The sequence below is a fragment of the Oncorhynchus keta genome, chromosome 10 (genome assembly GCF_023373465.1).
Source record: "Oncorhynchus keta strain PuntledgeMale-10-30-2019 chromosome 10, Oket_V2, whole genome shotgun sequence".
In the NCBI taxonomy this organism is placed as follows: Eukaryota; Metazoa; Chordata; class Actinopteri; order Salmoniformes; family Salmonidae; genus Oncorhynchus; species Oncorhynchus keta.
This window is the reverse complement of record NC_068430.1, coordinates 24,707,508-24,729,613: the sequence shown is the minus strand read 5'-3', so window position 1 is coordinate 24,729,613 and position 22,106 is coordinate 24,707,508. Positions and strand designations below refer to the sequence as shown.

Sequence of the window (22,106 nt, the reverse complement as noted above, 5' to 3'; positions counted from 1 at the left end):
AGAATCAGGTGCGTGGATCAGGGTTGTAGAGCGACTGAGATATACTATCTGTAACCATTAGAATCAGGTGCGTGGATCAGGGTTGTAGAGCGACAGATACAGTATGTGTAACCATTAGAATCAGGTGCGTGGATAAGGGTTGTAGAGCGACTGAGATATACTATGTGTAACGATTAGAATCAGGTGCGTGGATCAGGGTTGTAGAGCGACAGATATAGTATGTGTAACCATTAGAATCAGGTGCGTGGATAAGGGATGTAGAGCGACATATATACTATGTGTAACCATTAGAATCAGGTGCGTGGATCAGGGTTGTAGAGCGACTGAGATATACTATGTGTAACCATTAGAATCAGGTGCGTGGATCAGGGTTGTAGAGCGACTGAGATATACTATGTGTAACCATTAGAATCAGCGACAGATATACTATGTGTAACCATTAGAATCAGGTGCGTGGATCAAGGTTGTAAGAGCGACTGAGATATACTATGTGTAACCATTAGAATCAGGTGCGTGGATCAGGGTTGTAGAGCGACTGAGGTATACTATGTGTAAATATTAGAATCAGGTGCGTGGATCAGGGTTGTAGAGCGACTGAGATATACTATGTGTAACCATTAGAATAAGGTGCGTGGATCAGGGTTGTAGAGCGACTGAGATATACTATGTGTAACGATTAGAATCAGGTGCGTGGATAAGGGATGTAGAGCGACAGCTATACTATGTGTAACCATTAGAATCAGGTGCGTGGATCAGGGTTGTAGAGCGACTGAGACATACTATGTGTAACCATTAGAATCAGGTGCGTGGATCAGGGATGTAGAGCGACAGATATACTATGTGTAACCATTAGAATCAGCGACAGATATACTATGTGCAACCATTAGAATCAGGTGCGTGGATCAGGGTTGTAGAGCGACTGAGATATACTATGTGTAACCATTAGAATCAGGTGCGTGGATCAGGGATGTAGAGCGACAGATATACTATGTGTAACCATTAGAATCAGCGACAGATATACTATGTGCAACCATTAGAATCAGGTGCGTGGATCAGGGTTGTAGAGCGACTGAGATATACTATGTGTAACCATTAGAATCAGGTGCGTGGATCAGGGATGTAGAGCGACTGAGATATACTATGTGTTACCATTAGAATCAGGTGCGTGGATCAGGGTTGTAGAGCGACTGAGATATACTATGTGTAACCATTAGAATCAGGTGCGTGGATCAGGCTTGTAGAGCGACTGAGATATACTATGTGTAACCATTAGAATCAGGTGCGTGGATCAGGGTTGTAGAGCGACTGAGATATACTATGTGTAACCATTAGAATCAGGTGCGTGGATCAGGGATGTAGAGCGACAGATATACTATGTGTAACCATTAGAATCAGCGACAGATATACTATGTGCAACCATTAGAATCAGGTGCGTGGATCAGGGTTGTAGAGCGACTGAGATATACTATGTGTAACCATTAGAATCAGGTGCGTGGATCAGGGATGTAGAGCGACTGAGATATACTATGTGTTACCATTAGAATCAGGTGCGTGGATCAGGGTTGTAGAGCGACTGAGATATACTATGTGTAACCATTAAAATCAGGTGCGTGGATCAGGGTTGTAGAGCGACTGAGATATACTATGTGCAACCATTAGAATCAGGTGCGTGTATCAGGGTTGTAGAGCGACTGAGATATACTATGTGCAACCATTAGAATCAGGTGCGTGGATCAGGGTTGTAGAGCGACTGAGATATACTATGTGCAACCATTAGAATCAGGTGCGTGGATCAGGGTTGTAGAGCGACTGAGATATACTATGTGTAACCATTAGAATCAGGTGCGTGGATCAGGGTTGTAGAGCGACTGAGATATACTATGTGCAACCATTAGAATCAGGTGCGTGGATCAGGGTTGTAGAGCGACTGAGATATACTATGTGTAACGATTAGAATCAGGTGCGTGGATAAGGGATGTAGAGCGACAGCTATACTGTGTGTAACCATTAGAATCAGGTGCGTGGATCAGGGTTGTAGAGCGACTGAGACATACTATGTGTAACAATTAGAATCAGGTGCGTGGATCAGGGATGTAGAGCGACAGATATACTATGTGTAACCATTAGAATCAGCGACAGATATACTATGTGCAACCATTAGAATCAGGTGCGTGGATCAGGGTTGTAGAGCGACTGAGATATACTATGTGTAACCATTAGAATCAGGTGCGTGGATCAGGGATGTAGAGCGACAGATATACTATGTGTAACCATTAGAATCAGCGACAGATATACTATGTGCAACCATTAGAATCAGGTGCGTGGATCAGGGTTGTAGAGCGACTGAGATATACTATGTGTAACCATTAGAATCAGGTGCGTGGATCAGGGATGTAGAGCGACTGAGATATACTATGTGTTACCATTAGAATCAGGTGCGTGGATCAGGGTTGTAGAGCGACTGAGATATACTATGTGTAACCATTAGAATCAGGTGCGTGGATCAGGGTTGTAGAGCGACTGAGATATACTATGTGTAACCATTAGAATCAGGTGCGTGGATCAGGGTTGTAGAGCGACTGAGATATACTATGTGTAACCATTAGAATCAGGTGCGTGGATCAGGGTTGTAGAGCGACTGAGATATACTATGTGTAACCATTAGAATCAGCGACAGATATACTATGTGCAACCATTAGAATCAGGTGCGTGGATCAGGGTTGTAGAGCGACTGAGATATACTATGTGTAACCATTAGAATCAGGTGCGTGGATCAGGGATGTAGAGCGACTGAGATATACTATGTGTTACCATTAGAATCAGGTGCGTGGATCAGGGTTGTAGAGCGACTGAGATATACTATGTGTAACCATTAGAATCAGGTGCGTGGATCAGGGTTGTAGAGCGACTGAGATATACTATGTGCAACCATTAGAATCAGGTGCGTGGATCAGGGTTGTAGAGCGACTGAGATATACTATGTGCAACCATTAGAATCAGGTGCGTGGATCAGGGTTGTAGAGTGACTGAGATATACTATGTGCAACCATTAGAATCAGGTGCGTGGATCAGGGTTGTAGAGCGACTGAGATATACTATGTGTAACCATTAGAATCAGGTGCGTGGATCAGGGTTGTAGAGCGACTGAGATATACTATGTGCAACCATTAGAATCAGGTGCGTGGATCAGGGTTGTAGAGCGACTGAGATATACTATGTGTAACCATTAGAATCAGGTGCGTGGATCAGGGTTGTAGAGCGACTGAGATATACTATGTGTAACCATTAGAATCAGGTGCGTGGATCAGGGTTGTAGAGCGACTGAGATATACTATGTGTAACCATTAGAATCAGGTGCGTGGATCAGGGTTGTAGAGCGACTGAGATATACTATGTGTAACCATTAGAATCAGGTGCGTGGATCAGGGATGTAGAGCGACAGATATACTATGTGTAACCATTAGAATCAGCGACAGATATACTATGTGCAACCATTAGAATCAGGTGCGTGGATCAGGGTTGTAGAGCGACTGAGATATACTATGTGTAACCATTAGAATCAGGTGCGTGGATCAGGGTTGTAGAGCGACTGAGATATACTATGTGTAACCATATGAACTGTTAGCGGCTATGAGGAACCTAGCAGCTGAAATAAGGCTGTCAAAATGATACACCAATGAGGGTCAGAGAACACAAGAAAATATTCACATGCAGAAATGCATCAGCTTCCCTAGAGACATACTGTAGTAGGCTGTAGTAAGTGTATAATACTTTTCAATTCCACAGTAACAAAATAATGCCGATTTTTCACTTTAAAATGTATGTCAAACGATGAGTGATGGCACCAACGGCATACACCGTCATTCTGTTACCAAATTTTGCATCTGCATTGTTCTTTAATTAAACATGTTTTAGTCAAATGTTCAAGTAGTCCTTGCATGGTTTGTTTGACTTTGAAATCATTGATATTTGTTTGGCATACCTTTTAAAGTGAAAAATCTGAGTCTCAGCATCACTCTGTTACCGTGGAATCGCCTTACTGCTGAACTAGTGAAAATGTGTATACAGCTAGTTCTGTCACTGTTAGGCATCTCACCCTACACCAAAACTCGAGGAAACTGTTGGGTGTCAAGTACGAGGCTTTTGACTTGATGTATTTAATATGGCAAAATAAACACTCCACTCCTGATTAACATTTCATGGAAAAGTTGGAATGAGTGAACATCTTCAATCCCAAAGCAAATCAAAAATGAAAAATTCAGTTGTAAGCATGAATGTTGAGTCTGTCATGACAAGTATGCTTTCAAGTACCTGATTCAGTATAATGGACACATTTCAAACATTTAACAAAATATGTGCATCCTTAGCATTGCAAGCTATTGTTTCTCACTCAATAGCCTCTCTCTGCCCCAAGTTGTTTACAGTCTAGGCCTAAATGGAACTGAGTTGTAGGAAATCTTAGTACTTAAAAGTTTGGAAATTATGAAAAGAAAAATGCAAAATAGGATTTTCATCATGCAGGAATCTAATAATTAACATTCTCTCCACAGTTCTGATGAGTCTCCAAATCCCTGTATGAAATGCAAATGTCAGTACACAGAGTAATATCAATCCTCTCTCTTTTTTCCCCCCATAAGGGAGGGCCTGTGTCTCTGTCTCGTCTCTATACTGCTGGAGGAGGGACAGGTACTGCCTTTACTCTGGGGTTTTGGCTTTGAATTGAAGACAGAATAAAGAGAAAACGACTCCCTATGCAAGAATAATTGGGAAGTGTAATGCAGTCTTTAAAAGTTGTCTCGTTTCCCCCCGCAAATTCATCTCTATTATGACCTGGTTTGACATCATAATGGATTAATTTGATCACACTGCCTCAGAGGAGTGAGAAACACTTCTACCACTGTTTTCTCTCCTGTTATTCTATTCTATTTTTACGACACCTTGATGAATTCATGCAGGGCCCAACATTATAAATACACTGTGGATATCTGAATGGGACAATACATTAGCTGGCGTGTTTTGCTTGCACCTCTTTAAAATTCATCTCTGGTATGTGTGTGTGACTGGAGCCCTCAAAACCAAAAGGCAGAACTAGGCTAGTGTCTGATTTAGCCTATAGCTACAAAGGAAATAGTCAACTATTGAAGCTACTACATGAAACTGAAGTGAAGCAAAGTCATGTTATGACTTGTGTATTGCAATGAGTATCATGCCAGATTTATGCATATTTATGAAGAAATGCCACATCATGTCTATATGCCCTTTGTTCTCAATGTCCTTCATCTTTGATGTATTAAAAACATGTGTGGTAAACTGGCCTATTCAACAATAGATAGGAGGAAGCGTATTTAACACGGTTCTATGACACATCTGCAGACAACTATACTGTCAAATAGACTGGGAGAAAAACAATAAAGTGAAGTCATGGCAAACAGGGAATTAGTGCTGTGATGAGTGTCAACACAACCAGCACTGCGGCATAGTTACAAGCCTCCAACTGTTTGCTGCAGAACTATTGGTAATCTGATTACTTAGGATTCCACAGTCATAAAGAGAGCCAAGGTGCCACATCTTTCCCTCTGAGGTTCCGGCCATTAATTCCACCAGGGATGTACAGTAATGGGTTTGAGTTCTGCATTGGGAGAAGACTGACGGCAGTCATTAAAAGGCTTGTTTCATTGTGGCTGCGGAGCCGCAATTCATCACAACAGTCAATAATACCATGGCATTATATTTAGGAGATGATCTCTAAAACCACATCGCTGAGAGAAACATGGCTGTTGGTGCCAAACTCGCTAATGAATGTTGTGTCTTTGTTACAAAGGTGGACTTGTGTCTAACCAACTAGATAAAGCCTTCAAACCTCTTAAGGATGGGACCGTTCTTTTCAATTTTTGCCAAAAATGACATACCCAAACATAACTGTAGCTCAGGACCTGAAGCAAGGATATGCATATTATTGATACCAATTGAAAGGTGTGTGAAATTAATGTAGGATAATATAACACATTAGATCTGGCAAAAAAAGTTAATACGGGGAAAAAAAGTTATTTTTCATTATCTTTGAAATGCAAGAGAAATCCCATATTGCAGTTTAGGCGCAATTTAGATTCTGGATATCTGTATTCTAGATGGCAGCAGTGTGTGTGCAAAATTATAGATCGATCCAGTGAAGCATTGCACATACTGTGCCGTATTGGTCAATTAATACATTTTCAAATACTTAACTATAGAGAAAATACAAAATGTATATGGTAATACAACATTTAAGTTTCACACATCTTGATGGCCAGGATAGGTGGGTGTGGAGCCAGAGGCAGCAGGGGTTCAAACTGTAGAACCAAGTTCCTACATTTTAATATAAACATTTTATTTTTTATTTTTTTAACAATGCTACATTTTTATCTCTGGGACCCTCAGGATGACAAGAGCAAGATTACTGAATGTAAGTACATTATTTACCTTCAGAGGTGAATGTATCAAACCAGTTGCCGTGATAAAAGTTTTGTTGTTGTGCACTCTCTTCAAACAATAGCATGGTATTTTTTCACTGTAAAAGCTACTGTAAATTGGACAGTACAGTTAGATTAACAATAATTTAAGCTTTCTGCCCATATAACACATGTCTATGTCCTGGAAAGGTTGCTATTACTTACAACTTCAATGCGGTCACATTGGCATACGTCAGCATCAACCGTCCCGGTATAGGGACACTGATCCCGTAGAGGAGCTTTGACAGGACTCATGGTTAAACAACCACACACACAAAGGAAGTAGCAACAGAGATGTACAGAATCGCTTGGGTAAAGTGTTGAGCAGCTGACAAACTGGGAATTCAACAGGTTCTTGGAACAGTGTGTTGGCTCTCTGAGAGCAACTGACAATTTGGTATGGAACTAGCTACGGTAGCATTGTGAAAAAGCTTTGTTTTCGGTCTTTAGGCGGTATACCTCCTCTCCCCAGCACTGTTATATAATGTGTGGTCCTACATCTTTTGGTAGTTTGAAGCTTGAAGTGTGGTCCTATCTTAGAGCAGTTTGAAGGATAAAATGTGCTCCTACCTTGGGGTCGGCAGTGAGCAGTTTGAAGGCCTCGTAAACCTGTTTCTCCTTCACTCCTCCTCCCAGGTCTAGGAAGTTGGCCGGTTTCCCTCCATGGAGGTCGATGATGTCACACGTGGCCATAGCCAAACCAGCCCCATTCACTGTAATGGCAGGTCAAAGGTGAAATTAAACCACACAGAAAGGTGTTACTGGTCTCAGAAAACAGAGAAGGGCCTTTAAAGTCCAGAGCATCCCTTCAAAATAGTTGCTGTGCTCATCGCAAAGTTAGATGAGTTAGATAGTTTTCCCCCCCATACTCCAATGAAGTTAGATTTCCCACATTAATCTAAATGATGTTGAGAATTCAAACATAAATCCTTGAGAGAAAACTGTGACATTGAAAAGTAGTTGGGATTTAATTACAATAAACATTACCTAATACAATCATTAAAACAAAAACATAAGAGTGCACAGTGAAATAAATGAGTAAATGATCTAATGAAGAAGGAATAACAAATCATCTTTAGAGAATTTAAAGCTTTAAGAGGTCAACTGTTAAAACTCGTCTAATGAGGATATTTAACACTTCAAGAAGTTGAGAAGCAGAGGGAAACGTGATTACGGCAACACTCTTGACTTCAGAAAGCAAGTGTTGATTAAAAGAAGTTCTGTCGCACTAGTGTTGGCCCGTATTATCAGGCAGCTTAATGAGAGCATCCCTATCCCGCTGGGTTGCTTGGTGCTGTGTTGCCAGGGAGCCAAGTGATTCAGCCGCTTCCTGCTGAAGCCAACACGCCTCTCTATAAATGTCTTACCTCATTTGGGTTATCAGCGCTAAGCCTGCATCCTGGCAAGCACCCCTACAGAAGTCTCAATAAAAGGAAACTGGTTTTAACAGCTGTCACTTTGGTGGGTTACAGAGCTTTTAAGGAGCTCATCAGTTCTGAGCTGTTGTCCTGTAGGAAAGGCTGGGCACGGGAAAGAGTCACTAACCGTGATCTTACTGCCACAGCGTTTATGAGGCTGCAGGGCAACCAGGAGATACTCCCTAGCAACCCAGAATTACACTATAAAGCTGTGATTTATGACAGGGGAGACCTATAATGAGAATGCTAACAATCCAGCTCACTGGAGACTTTTTATTATTATGGCTAATTAGAAAGAATTGGTTACAGCGTCCTCCTTCTGGAGTCATTAGAAAGCTGGTTGTTAATTTGGACTGGAGAGGAGCCCAGTCAGCCCAGTCAAAAAAAACTCCATTCCAGTTGGTGTGGGTTAGCCATGGCTAAATGCATAGAACATGCATGTGTGTGGACAGTGGACAGCCATAAACCAGAACTCACCAAAGCAGGCAATGTTTCCATCCAAGCCAATGTACTTGAGGTCCCATTTGGCTGCCTCTGTCTCTGTGGGATCGCTCTCTGACATGTCGCCCATGGCAAAGACTGCTTTTTGACGGAACTCTGCGTTATCGTCAAAGCTGATCTTGGCATCAAAACACACCACTGAAAGAAGGGAGCGAGAAAGAGGAGAGAAAGAGAGAAACATAAATAGGAAGACAAATAGATGAGGATATGAAATGGAAATGTAATTAACATTTCTTACTTACTCAATAAAAAATATTAAATAAAATGTGTCAAGTGACCTCATCCTATTATACTTAATTACTTCAGTATTCGTAATGGTGAAGCTCATGTTTATGTATTTGACAGTGCCTCTAAGGGAGAATATATTATTTTTACACTTCACAAGGTGCAGTTCAAAGAAACTGTAAGCTAAATGTTAACTGCAAGCAAAGTATTTACTTCAGATTTTCATTAAGGGTTGATTATCAGTGGAGCTACTTCCTGTTTCTTAGCATTGCAGGGCTGAAATCCTGAGGTGTGCTCCTTGTGGATTTGTACTTTGTAAGGCCCGCTATATACCGTAACCATTTACACAAGGGTGATTGGAGCCTTCATCTATCAACACTCTATAAAAGCCCGGAGGACAAATGACAGTAGTGGGACACGGGATCCCCATGGAACCAACGGTAAATTCACTATGTAATGGCTCATCTCTGAAATACTACCTTGGCTGAAGCTCCCAAGAGTAATAAAGGTGATGTGACACACACACACACACACACACACACACACACACACACACACACACACACACACACACACACACACACACACACACACACACACACACACACACACACACACACACACACACACACACACACACACACACACACACACACACAAACAGACAGCCCTACCCCCCAACACACACACACACTAGGGGGAACCAAAATAAATGGGAAACCAGCTTCAACAGCAGCTAAGTGGAGTCTCCTGGATCTGCTGTACGTGAGCAACTTCAGTACAACAGTGTTCATTTTGACACTCTTTTCTGTCTAGTCTTTGTCATTATAGTCATTTGAATAATGATTTAGTCTAGTTGTCAAAATGGCACAAACAGTGGGCCCTTTTAGTCACATCACATTTGTATTGCTTCATTAACCTATAGTAAACCATCACTGACTTCCATGTGCACAAACATACATAGCCTACCAACATATGTTTCTGCATAACATCCTATTCTCTTCCCAAAAGCAGAAAAATGACAAACATGCATAACAATAATATGATATAAGAATTATCTGGCCTAATTCAGCCTACATAGAAGATGCACATGACATACAAAACAAACAGACACACACAAATGCAGTGAGACAGAGACCAAGAGAGAAAGACACATTTGTTCTACAATATGTAGAATATCTATATTTCTATCTGAACATTCCAAAACATTGTATCCTTTTGAAACATCTGGCTCATTGTTCTATCTGTGGCTACGCCTTGTTCTATCTGTGGATACACCACTGAACACAAATATAAATGCAATATGTAAAGTGTTGGTCCCATGTTTCATGAGCTGAAATAAAAGATCCCAGAAATGTTCCATAAGAACAAAACGTTTCTCTCAAATGGTGTACACACATTTGTTTACATCCCTGTTAGTAAGTATTTCTCCTTTGCCCAGATAATATTCCACACCTGTCAGGTGGACTTAAGAAGCTGATTAAATAACATGATCATTACACAAGTGCATCTTGTGCTGAGGACCGTTTTTTTGTTTCACAACACAATGCCACAGATGTCTCATGTTTTGAGGGAGCGTGCAATTGGCATGCTGACTGCAGGAATATCCACCAGAGCTGTTGCCACAGAATTTAATGTTATTTCTCTACCAAAAGCCACCTCCAACATTTTAAAGATGATGGCAGTGTGTCCAACCAGCCTCCCAACCGCAGACCACATGTAACCACGGCAGCCTAGGACCTCCACATCAGGCTTCTTCACCTGCAGGATCGTCTGAGACTAGCCACCCGGACAGTTGATGAAACGGTGGGTTTTCACAACCAAATCATTTATGTACACACTGTTCGTCATCCTCCACCACTGAAGTGATGTGGGACAACATTCTGTAGGCCACAATCAACTCTATGAGAAGATGTGTCATGCTGCATGAGGCAAATGGTGGTCATACCAGATACTGACTGGTTTTCTGATCCATACCCCTACCTTTTATTTAAGGTATCTGTTTAAGGTATCTATTATTTAAGGTATCTGACAAACAGATGCATATCTGTATTCAACGGCATGTGAAATCCATAGATTGGGGCCTAAATGTATGTGCTTCAAGTGACTGATTTCCTTAAATGAACTGTAACTCAGTCAAATCTTAGAACATTTTACATGTTGCGCATTTATTTTTGCTCAGTGTAAAATCTGTTACGAACAGAATGGACAAAGTTTTGTAGACTTTACCCAATAATTGCATTATTGCATATACGCACTTCACAGAATAGGATTCAAAGATTCTCACGGACAGATGAAACGGTGAGAATCTGTCCAGGCTCATGTAAAATTATGTGATTACCAGCAGCAGTAATTCCTGGTTTTGGGTTTTCGTCTTGGGCGAAGGGTTTGGCCAAGAGTTTCCGTTTGCTAGGAAAGAGATTTCTCTTCCTTCCTTTGCATGAAGGTATTCACAATTGTTAATGTAATTCCCCCAGAAGTAAAACAGGAAATTACACATTTTCACAATATTATTTTACTTCTGGGTACCCGAGATTAGGCATTCCCTAACGGAAATATACAAATACATGCCAGAACGTGCCAATAGGATCTCGCTAGCTCGTGCTTGGCTCTGTCCACCTCCCTGCTTGTTCTCTACCATTGGAAATAACTGGCTGTCGTTAATTTTGGGTTAGTTGTAAAAATATTTGGTGCAGCCTAAACAAATGACTAACAGGCAGGTCCGCAAGTAGCCTAGTTTTAGAATGGCCCACGATGCACGTTAGAAAGACAAACAATGTAGTGCCGGTATTATGGGACCTGTCTTTTGAACGGTAGCCTAAGGGCTAGAATTAAAACATTTTCTCTGAAGAAAAGAGGGAGTCTAGAATACAGAACCTGTATATGAAATGCCGTGGGAAAAGTGGGAGAGTTGAGCAAGACTACAAATTTAAAGACGGCCTACTTTTCTATAGCCTACTCAAGGGAGAGAAAAACCTAGCTAGACTGTTGTTTTACTATTCAAGTCAATTCTGCTACTGTTTTTAATTTCGAAAAAGCAACTTATGTTTCTTAACCAGACAACGGGTAGCTAACTAGATGGCTAGTGGTGACTGGTTAGCTAACGTGAAGCGAGAGTCACATGCGATATGTACAATCAGAGGCAGAGCCGGGGCGGAACCTCACTCATTGCTTGCTCCCTTGCAGCTCACCACCTGATGTAGGCTGTGTTTGCCGGGTGTGACTTGTCCTTCCCACTTAACGAAACTGAGCTGCGCATCTGTGCTGCTAATATTAATTGTGCTTATCACTGAAAAGCTCTCAATCTCTCCAAAAACTCTTGCTCAGTCCACTTACTAGTACATTTTTTTGTCACAGAGATAATTTTGGCTCGTTTTAGTCAACTTTAGTTTAGTGTCTATTTAGTCAGTTATAGTCTCATCAATTGCCCCTGAAAAATAGGTGTTTGACAAATATTTTAGTCACTATTTTTGTTAACGAAATTAACACTGTAACACATTTTTAGAGATGAACAGTAATTTAGTTTTACCGTCCCTCTGGTGATGAGCGTTCAGTTACACTGAAATGAAAGTCAAAATAATAGACCAAAATGGAAAATCCATGCAGTAACTTTCTGCCTACAGTGATGTTCTTCAGTACTGTGGTTTGTTGTTCAAACTCGACTGAAAAACAGACATCCATGGTACTTGATTCCCTTCCCTCGTTGAATATGTACAAAATGAAGAACAAGTTGATCTACTTTCAATGTCTACAGAAACACTGCTTCTGCCTTGCTAGTACAGCTTGGTTGTACACAACAAATTAATAGACCTCTCATCAATATTCATAAGCAATTATTATACTAAGCTACAATATGTTATTTTCTTGTCACTCTCTGATGAACCAGACCTATGACAATAACTTTTTTCATAACAATGCATCAAAAGTTGTGGAGAAGCAGACTTGTGTCATCTATCAGTTTATCTGTGAGTTTAACTCAAGAGGCAATTAGTTCTGGATTTAATTCAGGATAGTGTTATGCTACAATATACAGTATACCTAAAATCCCATAATACACTCCCATGGCGAGAGAGCAAATGAGAGAGAAAAAGAGAGGGAGAGAGAACAAACACAGACAGACCCAGATAAAAAGAACTTCTGATATGTAGACACCAAAAAGAGGAAGAAAAACAGAGTCGTACCTTGTCCTTCGGGAGTCTCTCCGAGAGGATTAACTTCAACTTGAGTGGCGTCGACTTTCAGGAACAGATCATAGAGCCTCATAATCTGATCTGCAGCCTGTTAGTTCCACAGAGGACAGTAATTACCCAACAATATGCCTCTGAACAGCAGACCCGCCAAGGCCACTCAGTACCACGCACACACTTAATATAACATGGCAAATCACCTTTTAAACACACGTAAGGTGATTTTGTCATGTTTTACTGAGTGAGTGCGTGGTACACAGTTGAAGTCAGAAGTTTACATACACTTAGGTTGGAGTCATTAAAACTCATTTTTCAACCATTCCATAACTTGTTTGTGAACAAACTATAGTTTTGGCAAGTCGGTTAGGACAACTACTTTGTGCATGACAAGTAATTTTTCCAACAATTGTTAATGACAGATCATTTCACTTATAATTCGCTGTATCACAATTCCAGTGGGTCAGAAGTTTACATACACTAAGTTGACTGTGCCTTTAAACAACTTAGAACATTCCAGAAAATGATGTCATGGCTTTAGAAGCTTCTGATAAGATAATTCAAATCAAATCAAAGTTTGTGTCAAAGGCGCCAAATACAACAGGTGTAGTAGACCTTACAGTGAAATGCTTACTTACAGGCTCTAACCATTAGTGTAAAAAAGGTATTAGGTGAACAATAGGTAGGTAAAGGAATAAAACAACAGTAAAAAGACAGGCTATATACAGTAGAGAGGCTATATACATTAGAGAGGCTATATACAGTAGAGAGGCTATATACAGTAGCGAGGCTATATACAGTTGCGAGGCTATATACAGTTGCGAGGCTATATACAGTTGCGAGGCTACATACAGACACCGGTTAGTCAGGCTGATTGAGGTAGTATGTATATGTAGATATGGTTACTATGCATATATGTGACTATGCATATATGATGAACAGAGAGTAGCAGTAGCGTAAAAGAGGGGTTGATGGGTGTCGGGACACAACGCAGATAGCCTGGTTAGCCAATGTGCGGGAGCACTGATTGGTCGGCCCAATTGAGGTAATATGTACATGAATGTATACTTAAATTGACTATGCATATATGATGAACAGAGTAGCAGCAGCGTAAAAAGAGGGGTTGGAGGGGGGCACAATGCAAATAGTCACGGTAGCCGTACCAGGCAGTGATGCAACCAGTCAGGATGCCCTCGATGTTGCAGCTGTAGAACCTTTTGAGGATCTCAGGACCCATGCCAAATCTTTTTAGTTTCCTGAGGGGGAATAGGCTTTGTCGTGCCCTCTTCACACTGTCTTGGTGTGTTTGGACCATTCGAGTTTGTTGTTGATGTGGACACCAAGGTACTTGAAGCTGTCAACCTGCTCCACTACAGCCCCATCGATGAGAATGGGGGCGTGCTCGGTCCTCCTTTTCCTGTCGTCCACAATCATCTTCTTAGTCTTGGTTACATGGAGGGATAGGTTGTTATTCTGGCACCACCCGGCCAGGTCTCTGACCGTCTCCCTATAGGCTGTTTTGTCATTATCTGTGATCAGGCCTACCACTGTTGTGTCGTCTGCAAACTTAATGATGGTGTTGGAGTCGTGTCTGGCCATGCAGTCGTGGGTGAACAGGCAGTACAGGAGGGGGCTGAGCACCCCTGGGGAGCTCCAGTGTTGAGGATCAGTGTGGCAGATGTGTTGCTACCTACCCTCACCACCTGGGGGTGGCCTGTCAGGAAGTCCAGGATCCAGTTGCAGAGGGAGGTGTTTAGTCCCAGGATGCTTAGCTTAGTGATGAGCTTTGAGGGTACTACGGTGTTGAACGCTGATTTGTAGTTAATGAAAAGCATTCTCACATAAGTGTTCCTTTTGTCCAGGTGGGAAAGGGCAGTGTGGAGTGCAAGAGATTGTTTCATCTGTGGATCTGTTTGGGTGGTATGCAAATTACATTACATTACATTTAAGTCATTTAGCAGACGCTCTTATCCAGAGCGACTTACAAATTGGTGCATTCACCTTATGACATCCAGTGGAACAGCCACTTTACAATAGTGCATCTAAATATTTTAAGGGGGGTGAGAAGGATTACTTTATCCTATCCTAGGTATTCCTTAAAGAGGTGGGGTTTCAGGTGTCTCCGGAAGGTGGTGATTGACTCCGCTGTCCTGGCGTCGTGAGGGAGTTTGTTCCACCATTGGGGGCCAGAGCAGCGAACAGTTTTGACTGGGCTGAGCGGGAACTGTACTTCCTCAGTGGTAGGGAGGCGAGCAGGCCAGAGGTGGATGAACGCAGTGCCCTTGTTTGGGTGTAGGGCCTGATCAGAGCCTGGAGGTACTGAGGTGCCGTTCCCCTCACAGCTCCGTAGGCAAGCACCATGGTCTTGTAGCGGATGCGAGCTTCAACTGGAAGCCAGTGGAGAGAGCGGAGGAGCGGGGTGACGTGAGAGAACTTGGGAAGGTTGAACACCAGACGGGCTGCGGCGTTCTGGATGAGTTGTAGGGGTTTAATGGCACAGGCAGGGAGCCCAGCCAACAGCGAGTTGCAGTAATCCAGACGGGAGATGACAAGTGCCTGGATTAGGACCTGCGCCGCTTCCTGTGTGAGGCAGGGTGGGTCTAGGGTTTCTGGGATAATGGTGTTGATGTAAGCCATTACCAACCTTTCAAAGCACTTCATGGCTCCAGACGTTAGTGCTACGGGCCTGTAGTAATTTAGGCAGGTTGCCTTTGTGTTCTTGGGCACAGGGACTATGGTGGTCTGCTTGAAACATGTTGGTATTACAGACTCAATCAGGGACATGTTGAAAATGTCAGTGAAGACACTTACCAGTTGGTCAGCACATGCCCGGAGCACACGTCCTGGTAATCCGTCTGGCCTCGCAGCCTTGTGTATGTTGACTTGTTTAAAGGACTTACTCACGTTGGCTGCGTGATCACACTGTCGTCCGGAACAGCTGATGCTCTCATGCATGCCACAGTGTTGCTTGCCTCGAAGCGAGCATAGAAGTGATTTAGCTCGTCTGGTAGGCTTGTGTCACTGGGCAGCTCGTGGCTGTGCTCCCTTTGTAGTAATAGTTTGCAAGCTCTGCCACATAAGACGAGCGTCGGAGCCGGTGTAGTATGAATCAATCTTAGCCCTGTATTGGGGGTGGAAACATCATGCTTTGGGGCTGTTTTTCTGCAAAGGCACCAGGACGACTGATCCGTGTAAAGGAAAGAATGAATGGGGCCATGTATCGTGAGATTTTGAGTGAAAACCTCCTTCCATCAGCAAGGGCATTGAAGATGAAACGTGGCTGGGTCTTTCAGCATGACAATGATCCCAAACACACCGCCCGAGCAACGAAGGAGTGGGTTCGTAAGAAGCATTTCAAGGACCTGGAGTGGCCTAGCCAGGCTCCAGATCTCAACCCCATAGAAAATCTTTGGAGGGAGTTGAAAGTCCGTGTTGCCCAGCAACAGCCCCAAAACATGACTGCTCTAGAGGAGATCTGCAAGGAGGAATGGGCCAAAATACCAGCATCAGTGTGTGAAAACCTTGTGAAGACTTACAGAAAACATTTGACCTCTTTCATTGCCAACAAAGGGTATATAACAAAGTATTGAGATAAACTTTTGTTATTGACCAAATACTTATTTTCCACCATAATTTGCAAATACATTTATAAAAAATCCTACAGTGTGATTTTCTGGATTTTCTTTTCTAATTTTGTCTGTCATAGTTGAAGTGTACCTATGATGAAAATTACAGGCCTCTCTCATCTTTTTAAGTGGGAGAACTTGCACAATTGGTGGCTGACTAAATACTTTTTTGCCCCACTGTATACACATATCATACATAGTATTATGCATGCTATATAATTGAATGCATGACTAAGCCTAATGAAAAAAGTAATTAAACTACTACAATACAGCCTTTGTGTACATATTAATGCATTAGCTCTGAATGAGAGTTACAATGTGTCTATTGTGCCACTTTATCCTAAAATGAGCAGCATTACTATCAGAATGGCCGTCATTGGAATGAATCCTCTTTTCAAAGAATCAGGGGTTGAACTGATGTCTCTGTCTGTCCCTGGAACCGAGCTGCTCTTTTGATGATGAAAACAGCCTGACAGAAAACATTGTAAGCACTGCTCTCTGCCACACACTCACAGACAGACACACACAATCACACACATTGTCACCAAGACTCTTCAAAGCAGCCAAGATATTTAACCATACATTTAATTCCACACCCAGAACCACTGTAATTAGCAGAGAATCGAAAAGACTGTGGCAACTAATGTGCTTTAAAATACACAGTTGGAAGTATGTAGCGAATTGTTTTAATTTCTGGATAGTGTTATGCTACTAACTCAATGTCAAGACAGGCTCGTATTACACAGGATGTACTTCTCAGACAATTGTGTATGTTCATTTCATGTATACCTTTTCTGCATTTTAACATTCTGAAAGAATCCAATTCTTTAAGTTGATGTGCTCATAGATAGGAATAGAAATTAGCAATATGATGCTACAATACAATTGGGTCTAAAAGGAACTGGAGAAGAACTTTTAATATCACATTAGATATTTTGGGGTTTGTCTTTTTGTGTGTCTCTCTGATCCGGTTTACACTGACCAGAATTGGCTTCATCAGCAACGTATGTTCATGATTTTGGGAGGACTCCCCCTAATATCGGTAAACAAGTACAAGCATTTCGCTGCACCTATTATACCTGCTGTTAACTGTGTACGTGACGAATGCAATTTGATCTTATAAAGCTTTGTCTGTTGTTCAAGGACGTTATTGGGATATATGAACCTTGTAATTCAGCAAGAGCCCAGTAGACAGGCAGTGTCCTATCTGGTTTTATCAGCTCTGAGTTCAGTATTGTGGGTCTTTGGTGTGTGTACGCGACTCTGCTTCTCTGCACTGCGGCTCAGAGAGCTTTGTCGGGCATATTACCTGTCTTTCCAGAGGTCCTTTGAAACCCAAATTAGCTGCCATGCGGAGCGCCTGGTCATCTCGCACGCCCTCGAAAATATCTATAACTTCCTGTGGTACGCGAGAGCAGAGAAAGAGAAAGCAGAGAGAATGGAGACTCAAACACTGGATGGTCATATGACAAAGTGGATGTTCATATTAAATCACGATATGCAATTAAGTGGTGGAAACCTGCCAGTAGTGAGGAAAGGAGAACCGGGCCTGAAACAATGGCTTTATAATTATCAGGCGCTTCTAGAGATGAGAGTCTAACATAGAGAGAGAGAGAGAGAGAGAGAGAGAGAGAGAGAGAGAGAGAGAGAGAGAGAGAAAGAGAGAAAGAGAGAGAAATAGAGAGAAATAGAAAGAGAGAGAAATAGAGAGAAATAGAGAGAGAGAGAAATAGAGAGAGAGAGAGAGAGAGAGAGAGAGAGAGAGAGAGAGAGAGAGAGAGGGAAATAGAGAGAAAGAGAGAGAGAGAGAGAGAGAGAGAGAAAGAGAAAGAGAGAGAGAGAGAGAGAGAGAGAGAGAGAGAGAGAGAGAGAAATAGAGAGAAATAGAGAGAAATATAGATAAAGAGAGAGAGAGAGAGAGAGAGAGAGAGAGAGAGAGAGAGAGAGAGAGAGAGAGAGAGAGAGAGAGCGAGCACATGGTGTGACAGAAGTACAGGGATACCAGGGATGTCTGTACAGTAGTTTATGCAAAGAGATGTTAAGCTATTGGATCACAAGTACAGTGAATGGTGAGAGGTTTCTTGTCAACATCTTTTGTAACATATGCTGTTACAGAGCTCACAGTACTGTACCTTAAAGATGAGTTCTGGGGATTTGTCGGCAACCTCCTCTATGTCCATCCCACCCTGAGGACTGCCCACCATGACGGGGCCGTTGCAGGCCCGGTCCATCAGGATGGCAAAGTAGGTCTCTCTGGTAATGTCCAGGGCTTCAGCCACCATCACCTGGTCAGTATGGAGAGAATCAGTCTACTAACTTCACATCACAGACTGGCCTCAGATACAGCAGATCATATTATTACAACCCAGGGAACTTATGGGTCTAAATCTAGGCTATACTGGGAATGAAGCACACTGCTGGGAGATGGAGACAAGAGAGAGATTGATGGCAAGACAGAGGGATAGAGATGAGCTGTTTGTTTGTTATCAGCTCCCTGGGCCTAACTTGACAGAGTTTATTTGGACAGCGTGAGGACGATTCTTCTCTATGTCCCATGAAAATAGGCTGCTTAAAGTCTTGATCTATTTTACACACTACTACCACCCTCTCCTGGTCTTTCTCTCAATCGAACTGGCTCTCTGTGCCCTTCTCTCCATCTACTATGCTCTCCTCCTCCTCCTCCTCCTCTTCTATCACTTCCTGCCCCTCTCCCCACCTCTGGTCTGTCCTGCCAATAGAGATAACGCTCTGTGTCTGGAGAGGATGGCTGCAGTATAGTGAAGTGAAGGGGACGTGTTACAATGGCAGGCTGACAGCTCACTCCTGGTTTTCATTCAGAGAAACAGAGCTTGACAATATAATTACAGCCTGTTAAAGGGGGCTATGTTAAGAGGCCTGGGTTCTGTTCAATCGCTGCAGCTCTCTGGCTACTTTATTACTTTGATCCCAGGCCTAATCTAAACTGAGATGGGCTTTGAGAGGGGCCTGCGACTATAGCCACTAACCTTGTCTGTGAATGTCTGCACGTTTGGGGAAATGAATCTAGTGTGTACTGGTTTTTGTGTGTGATACATGACACATGGCTGCCTATAGGTCCCCCTGGGATCATTTATCATGATACATTTCTGCAATTAATAAATGTTATATTCCAATATGCTTAGTTTACAAAATAAAACTATCAGAAATGGTGTTGTCATTCATCTAACAGATGACATGCTATGGATAGATAGTGCAGCTAATGTTTCCATATGAAATGACATCTCACAACAATGCTTTCACAGTTTTTGTGTTTATATTTCTCTCTTTCCCCTCAGCCCTGGTGTTGCGGTAGTGAACTGCCTTCCCCGCCAGCTCTTTCTATAAAAATGTGACAGTAGTTTGATACTTCTCCTAAACTTTGCAGCAGGGGCAGGAGCAGAGCGAGGTGTGTGCCTGGCTGGCAGGAATGAAAACAAGCGTTAATGGGGAGCTCTAGGCCATAATTCACTAAAGAGGCAGAGCGAGAGAGAGAGAGAATGCGAGCGAGAGAGAATGCGAGCGAGAGCGAGAGAGAGAGAGAGAGCGAGCGAGCGCGAGAGAGAGAGAGAGAGAGCGAGAGAGAATGCGAGCGAGAGAGAATGCGAGCGAGAGAGAATGCGAGCGAGAGAGAGCGAGAGAGAGCGAGAGAGACAGAGAGAGACAGAGACAGACAGAGAGAGACAGAGACAGAGACAGAGACAGAGAGAGAGACAGAGAGAGAGAGAGAGAGAGAGAGAGAGAGAGAGAGAGAGAGAGAGAGAGAGAGGAAAAACACAAGCTACAGGCCGAGAAGGGTTCATTACCTGGAAGTGTGTTTTTGGGTGGGCTGCAGTGTGAGTGAGGAAAATAATATTCCTGCTTGTTAGCGACACTTGGAAATGGTTGTTTACGTGACGAAGACTTTGGTCTCAGAGAGGCCCTGACTCGCATGTATTATTTATCGCAATGAACCATAACACCAAATAGCACAAACGCAACAAACGACACCGGCTTCAAATGGCATGTCTCCACCAGGGACCTATCCCCAGAACTAGAGGAACAAAAAAAACTATATAAACTCATGTATTATTACCCCGATGCTTGTGCACTCATTCATTTCATGGAACTGCATTACTGAATTGAAATGACCCTGAAATGATAAAAACAGAAAAGTTATTTGACCCCCAGCTATGACTTACCGTTTTTACTTCCACTCCTTCCTTTGGCGTCTGCTTGGTGGTCAGGCTATAGCCTAGCATCTTACTGGCCAGCTCACCCACTACAGAGGGGCTAGAGAAGAGACAGGAGTGTCTCAATTACAACTACTTCATTAATAGTGCTTTGATTACAGATAAAAACCTAGAGGATAAACATCTTCCAAAAATAGAGGACATCACCATAGCAGATAACAGAGTAATTATTTTCAGCTCCTGAGACACGTTTTCATTTCAACAAAGACATGGTTCAGCACATTTGCAGTGTGATTGTAATGTGTTCTGACAAAGCACTGCTCTTGAAAATGTATATTCTGGTTTCGGCTGCTCTTTAAAGGAAGTGCGATTCTCATTCCTGTACTGCTTCTTGCTCTGGTTTCTATAAAATACAAATGAAGCCTGAGGTAGTGTTTTGCTTTGATAGATGTTAGGAGAGTGAACTGTGTGCACAAGTCACTGTCTGGGGAGGCTTAACTTCAGATGATTCACTTAGAAAGGTTTCTGGTTATCCCAAATACTGAAAGGATGACAATGATACATATGTCGTATCCATATGTTATAAATCACATTTCAGGCCTTATCACACTGCTATCTTGGCTACATATTTTTTTTTGCAGAGGAAACATTAATCTAGTAGCTGGCCAATGAAGATGTTAGTTGATGTGATATAAGATAGACAAACAGTAGATTATTGTTAGGGAAATCTGGCCAATATAGGCCTATAACAATGTGCTAGAAGAACACAATTCGATTGAGCTCCACTGAATCAGAGCTGTATATCACAATTCCAATAACCTGATTCAGTGAGTTGCGCACAGTGCAATTTCCCAATGATAAATTCACTATTTCATAGTTTAATTGGGAGCAGTTTTCCCTAAAGTAGCAAATGTAGCTTTTTATTGCAGGGTGCTGTGTAGGTAGCTGGAACAGAGAGAAAGCAACACTGTCTAGGAGGGAGAACTGAAGCAGTAGTTAGAGAAATAGAACAGAACCATTCTCTGAAGGGGCCATTACTCAAATCACACCTCAGTGAGTGCGGGTGGCGGATGGCAGGGGTACTCACTCTTTAGTTAAGTGCACTCCACCTTTAAGGCCACTGTTGAACACACCCTTCCCTCGTCCCCCAGCCAGTATCTGGGCCTTCAGGACTATCTCCTTGGCGTCTGAAAGAGAGAGGGATTAGACAAAAGAGAGAAGGGCTCTGTCAGCAGAATAGAGAGATAGACAGCCAGGTGAGAGAGGAGAAGAGCATGAGACCTCTCCAATGGTACATCATCACAGAGCCCATTACACTTCCCCTGTCTCTGAGTAAAATGTTATCTCACCCATCACCCTGGTCTCCATTAGCTCCTGTCCTGTCTAGAGGAGAGGGGGGGATATAGGGAAAGAGGGGGCTAGGAGGAGAGGTACGTGATGGGATGAGGGGAAGGGTACTCCAGCTCAAGTATGATAT

At 42.5% G+C, this 22,106-nt stretch overlaps 1 protein-coding gene across 1 annotated transcript in view; it reads right to left on the bottom strand.

Moving 5' to 3' along the window:
- Positions 1-22,106, bottom strand: part of suclg2 (succinate-CoA ligase GDP-forming subunit beta) — a 131,686-nt gene that overhangs the window by 56,110 nt on the left and 53,470 nt on the right. The window contains exons 3-9 of the mRNA XM_052526740.1: positions 21,717-21,816; positions 20,639-20,729; positions 18,575-18,727; positions 17,752-17,841; positions 12,814-12,910; positions 8,384-8,545; positions 7,059-7,201 (exon numbers count right to left, since the gene is read on the bottom strand). Of these exons, the coding sequence (XP_052382700.1) occupies positions 7,059-7,201; positions 8,384-8,545; positions 12,814-12,910; positions 17,752-17,841; positions 18,575-18,727; positions 20,639-20,729; positions 21,717-21,816 (836 nt within the window). The remainder of the gene's footprint in view (positions 1-7,058; positions 7,202-8,383; positions 8,546-12,813; positions 12,911-17,751; positions 17,842-18,574; positions 18,728-20,638; positions 20,730-21,716; positions 21,817-22,106) is intronic.